At 58.6% G+C, this 5,789-nt stretch overlaps 1 protein-coding gene across 1 annotated transcript; it reads left to right on the forward strand.

Annotated features, from left to right (window-relative positions):
* Positions 1-2,997: 2,997 nt before the first annotated feature.
* On the forward strand, positions 2,998-3,810 carry LOC124662549. The gene is made up of 2 exons (XM_047200373.1): positions 2,998-3,616; positions 3,766-3,810. The coding sequence occupies exons 1-2, from the start codon at positions 3,131-3,133 to the stop codon at positions 3,808-3,810; spliced, it is 531 nt and encodes a 176-aa protein (XP_047056329.1). The 5' UTR covers positions 2,998-3,130.
* Positions 3,811-5,789: the final 1,979 nt, after the last annotated feature.

Below are 5,789 nucleotides of genomic sequence, written 5' to 3' on the forward strand. Positions count from 1 at the left end.
TAGCAGGGGCATTAACAAAGTTTAAGATTCGAACAAGGCGGGAAGTGAAGGGTGAGTATGAAGTCATATAGAAGAGGCAAGGTGAAACCCAACATCATGGAGGGCCAAGGTCACGTGACACATTAAGATTATATTAAATTATATTATCATTCTTTTAGTATCGTCGACACTTTCTTTAAAACTATTTTCTGAGAACCAACTTGTTGGATGGTTAGGAGGCTAGTGACAGTCCCAGTCTACCAAAGTTTAAATTTGAGGGTTGACACTTTGGTGTTTCATAAAAACAAAATATTCTTACAGCGGGAGACGACATTACCGTCGATGGTAAGACGCATGACTTCGTCACTCTGAAGATCCGTCAAATCAGATTCTTGAACTCAATCTCTTAGAGCTGCTCATAGACGTAGGGTGCGCCTCCTTCATGGAGGTGAATGTATTGACCTCTTTAAAAAGAAATCATCAAATTATTTGTGAGCAAAAAAGTATTTTCTTGTGGTATATTTGTGAGCAAAAGAAATCATCAATTATTGACCGATCCAAAGAAGCCGAGATTCCGACCGGCAGGCAAGCATTGCATGTGACGGTCACATTATTTTCCTTGGCACCCTCGCAGAATTTTAGGACTGCACGCTGCTAGCACGATCGAGTTTCCTGTTGGGTCGTGCAACGCACTGTATGTGTATGTGACACACTGTGGCTAGATCCCGGGGACCCTCACGCCATAACCAACCATCCATATTACTGCGCAGGCTGGGTGTGGATCGATCCGCGGCCGCGCGCCCGTCAATCTCGCTTCGGATTGTTTAGAGCATCTCCAGTCGCGTCCCCCAAACCGTCCCCCAAACCGTGCCGGATTGAGCGTTTGGGGGACGTGTTTCGTTCGTGCCGCGTTTGGGGGACGTCGCTCCCCAGTCGCGTCCCCCAAACAAAATTTCGCAAATTTTAAACTTAACTAGATTCGATTAGATTCGTCCAAACTTACATAGATTCGAACGAAATTTGACTAACTTTAAAACTAAACCTAATCTAGAACCACTTGCGGCGGCCGGAGGCGTCGTAGTACTGCTCGGAAGTTGTACATCTCGTCGGTGACGACCTCGCTCGCTGACGCGCTCGTCGGCGGGCTCGTCCACGGGCTCGTCCTTCACCAAGACGCTTGGTCCCGCCTCGCCGTCGTCGGTGAGGTCCACCGCCGGCTTGCCGGAGTCGCGGATGGACATGGCGATCGCCGCGTCCGGAGTCGCCCTCCCGGGCGTCCTTGTCGTCCATGGACGCCAAGAACGCCGCCCGCGGCCCTGGGCGGTCCTCGGGGTCGTCGGCTGCGGCGATGAGCCGCTGCTGCCGCTCGTACTCCGCCGGCCGGCGCCGCCTGCGACGCTTCCTCCGGCTCCTCCTTCACCTCCGGCCGGGATGAGGAGGGCGCCGCCGCGCCTCCCTTCGTCGCCGCCCGCTGCCGCTACCGCCACGCCTCGTGTTGACGGGCGTGCCGCCGCTCCTCCTTGACCTCCCGTTTGGGGACGGTGTAGAGCGCCGAGCCGGTACGACGAGGACGGCGTCGATCGCGCCGGTCCCGAGGAAGAAGAGTGCGAGGAGGACGAGTACGTCGTCCTCCTCGGCCGCCATTGAGGAGACGGCGGCGGCGGCGACGCGCATCTCCGGCCTTGGAGCGTCGTTGCGGAGGCCGCGGATGACGTTCTCGAGGGTGCGCCCGAACGCCCCGGAACGAGGCGCGGTCTTCCCTGTTCCAGCTGTTGGGCCCGCCGATGAGGCCGGTGGTGCCGTGCATCTCGACGTCGTACTTGGCCTTGAAGTACGTGACCCACCGGTCGTCGTTGTCCTTGGCCGCCCATGTCGGATCCGCCCGCTCCTCGGCGGTGAGTTGAGCCCGACGGGCCTTGATGGCGTCCCACCATTGCTCCGTGCGCGGCTTCGGCGGCGGCGGAACGCCAATGCCGTTCACGGCCATCTTCCGGCCCGCCGCCGCTTGCAGCTCGCATGTCCCGGCGGGGCCGGATACGGGCGTGGTACGGCGCCCACGCCTCCGCCACGGTGAGGCTGCCGCGTCCGAGCCGTTCGCCGCGGCGATCTTGCGGGAGGACGAGCTCGACATTTTTGAGCGGCGAGGAGAGGATGCGGGAGGGGAGGCGGCGGCGACGAGAAGGATTATGAGCGGCGATAACGGCGGGCGTCTTAAAACGGCGGCGGCGCGAGGTGGTTGCACGCAATAACTCCGGCGCGGACGGCCACGCGGCCATGCACGACGAGACGCGTCCTGCGTCGCCCGAGAAAACAGGGACGCCATTAACGTCGCTTGACCAAAGGTAGGCGACGGGGTTTTAGCCTTCCATGCCGGCCGACGGGTCGGGCCCGCGTCGGTTGGCCTCGCTTTTCGTTGTGTCCGGCGTCCCCGGAGCGTCCCCTGTGGGACGGGGACGGGCTCGGGGCGCCAGACACCGTATCGGGCCGCGTCGGACAAAAATGGGCTTTGGAGGACGCGGCTGGAACTCTTTTTTTTGTCCGGCGCGCCCCAAATCACTTTGGGGGACGGTTTGGGGGACGCGACTGGAGATGCTCTTAACCGTGGATGGATGGAGCCATGACAGATTACGTTACTCATCCTGTATGCCATGCGTCACATGCGGTGCAGGTGCAGCGTTTCAGAGTGGCCGCCACGCCCTCGACTAGTCATCTCATTGATCTCCACGCCAGCCAGACCTCAGGTTGGCCATCGCATTGAACACGCACGTTAAACTTGTCTCTACTCGGCGATCCAACTCGAAAATGGCAACGAAACGATGAGAAACAAAACAGTTGGGAGATTTGCCGGAAACACAAGGCATGAATTAAACACAGGAAACAGGCAGCAGCAATCCCGCGCGCCCGAACCGGAAAAATCGCAGCTGCCGCGGGCACCGCGGGTTGTTACTGTCGAACCATTATTAAACCGCGCAGGCCAAATTAAACGCGTCCTGTTTTTCCGGTCACAGCCAGCTCGGCCCCACGCACGCCCGCCCCATACCCATCCGTTCTCCACATCCTCCAGCCCCGCCTCGTTCAATTATTGCCTTCTTCTCCCCTCTCCTCTCCTCATCCCGTTCCATCTCATCTCCTCGTCGGCCGGCTCCCGGTAATGGCGATGGCGTCGTCGCGGGCGCTGCTGATGATAGCGGTGGCCGTCGCGGCGGTATGGTGCGGCGAGGCGGGGGCGGCGCCGACGGCGGCGGCGGAGGCGGCGCACGACGTGCTGACCGCGCACGGGCTGCCGAGGGGCCTGCTCCCCGCCGGGATCGCCGCGTTCTCGCACGACCCGGCCACCGGCCGGTTCGAGGCGTCCCTGGAGGCGCCCTGCACGGCCAAGGCCGAGGTCGACCTGCGGTACAACGCCACCGTCACCGGCGAGATCAGCTACGGCCGGATCAGCGACCTCTCCGGCGTCTCCGCGCAGGACCTCTTCCTGTGGTTCGCCGTCCTCAGCATCCGCGTCGACGTGCCCTCGTCCGGCGTCATCTACTTCGACGTCGGCGTCGTCTTCAAGCACTTCCCGCTCTCCTTCTTCGAGGCCCCGCCGCCCTGCGTCCCCACCTCCTTCATCCTGCTCGCGCCGCAGTACAAACAGGTAAACCCCCGCCGCACCCGACGGATCTGCCTCCCTATTCTATGCGTTCTGTTGTAACTGACTGCCCGTTAAATTCGTGTTGTCTGTTCGTTAAATTCGTCTTCTCTGTAACTGACTGCTCCTTGATTTCGTCTTCTCTGTCGCGGCAGGGAGGTGACGACGGATCGGTGGACGGCGGCACGGCGCTGCAATAATGGGACAGACGGGACGGATTCCCTCGGAGCCAGAAGCCCAGTTTTGAGAAGTGATCGGCCGGCCGGCCGCCGGCGGACGGCCGGTTTCATGTGCAGATAGATAGAAGTGGCCATTATTCCTTTTGTTTGCGACTGCTAGCATCCAGTAATCCCTTCCCTGCCAACTCATCGCTCTGTTCTTCTTGTTGTCGTTCTCGTCGGTGCCGACTTCGGCGCGGTGCGCGTTCTGCAGCCGAACGGCGAGGTGGGAATCGCTAAGCTGCCTGCGTGCCGTGCCGGCGGCCATAATTTTCGCGGTTAATGGATGGTGCGTGTACATGTCAAAGTTTGTGAGATCATGGAATCTTTCTGGGTGTGGCCAATTTGCGTCGTAGCGTGAGCCGTCCTACCGTATCTGGCTGGAGCTGGATACTCGACCGAATCCATGTGTGTGTTTCCATAGTATCTTCTGTTTGGCGTTGAGGAGCATCCAATTGGATTGCCACCATTGCTAATCTGAAGGAGCGTTTGGCCATTGCGTGACTGATGGTAGGGGAGTATGCCATCCCGATGGACTCGGTCTTGCCGGCGGAAGTGGATGGTGACTGAGCCTTACGATCTGTGCCATATCTTCCTTGGCTACTCGGTCTGCTCTGCTAGCTCTCGATCTATCGCCTGCAACGGCCAAAGTGACGTCCCTTTGGCGATACTGGACCAGGCACCGCACCCGTCAGTCAATCCGTCAGAGTAGCGGTGGTAGCATTGTTTGTTGACCGGTGACCAGCAAGAAAACGGCTTAGATCTCGGGACGCCAAATCTAGCTAGCTACGCTAACATTCCTAGGTTCTCCGCCTTGATCATCGCGTGGATCTATGACCGGAACGAGCGTATGTACCGCCCGTGACCACATGGGAAACGGCTCCCCGTAATACGTGCTAGGAATTGTTAAGTGGATCTTTGGAGTACGCATTGTTTAGCAGACAGTAATCTGGCGCTGCCGGCCGGATACCATGGCCACAAGGAGCAGACAATGGATAATGGATGGTGTCCGAAACTCCGAATTATTGACCAGCAGCATGGAGCCGGCGAACAGCTCCTGGTGCTGGACGCGTCCGAAACGATCGCCGGCGAACAGTTCGCACTTCATCCGAGCAGGGCAGTTGCGCCGCCACGGTTACTCCAACCGAAGTGCTCCGGCTACATAAATTTCCACCGTGGACGTGTTCGTGGAAGGCCACTGACAGGTTTTGCTCTGTCAGCGAGCGCATGTGCACACTCCTGCGTGGCATCGCTGGACCAGAGTAAGGGTATCTCCAGCAGGGCGACGCGTCGTCCGTTTGCGTCTGTGCGGACAAAAAACGCTCTCCAGCGAGGCGACGCAAAACGTCTGCAGTGTTCATCCTGACGCAAACCTGGACCAAATATGCGCCAGGATTGCGTCTCTGCGGACGGCGTCCGTTTGTGTCCGGTTGAGCTGCATGCAGCCCTCTCTCTCCTCCTTTAATCACGCATGCGTTTATTCCTAGCCACACAAACATAATTTTTTTCTCTCTCTCCTCTCTAATCACGCATGCGGTCAAATAAATGCGTCCCTGCCGCTGGAGAAGGGGCAGACGCATGCGGACATGTGGACATTTTTTGTGTCCGTGCCCGACGCAAATGGACATAAATATGCGTCGCCCCGCTGGAGATGCCCTAAGCGGCGTGACGCATTTTAGCGTCCGCGCGAGTCCGTTTGCGTAGCCCTTTTTGGTCGAAATCAACCGCGCGTCCGTTTGCATCGGGGGTGGCTCCAGCGGCACGACGCATTTTTTTAGGACGAATCATTTTTTGTAAACATGAAACATAATTTACATACTTAAAACATTAAAAAAAACTAAACGCCTACTGCTGCTCATCGTCGCTGTGCTGCTCCTCGTCGCTGTCGACCACGATGAGGTCCGGTATGACCCACGGCCAGTAGCCGCCGGGGAGCGTACGCCGGCGCGCCGCCGGTGCTC

Source organism: Lolium rigidum, chromosome 6, assembly GCF_022539505.1.
Source record: "Lolium rigidum isolate FL_2022 chromosome 6, APGP_CSIRO_Lrig_0.1, whole genome shotgun sequence".
NCBI lineage: Eukaryota > Viridiplantae > Streptophyta > Magnoliopsida > Poales > Poaceae > Lolium > Lolium rigidum.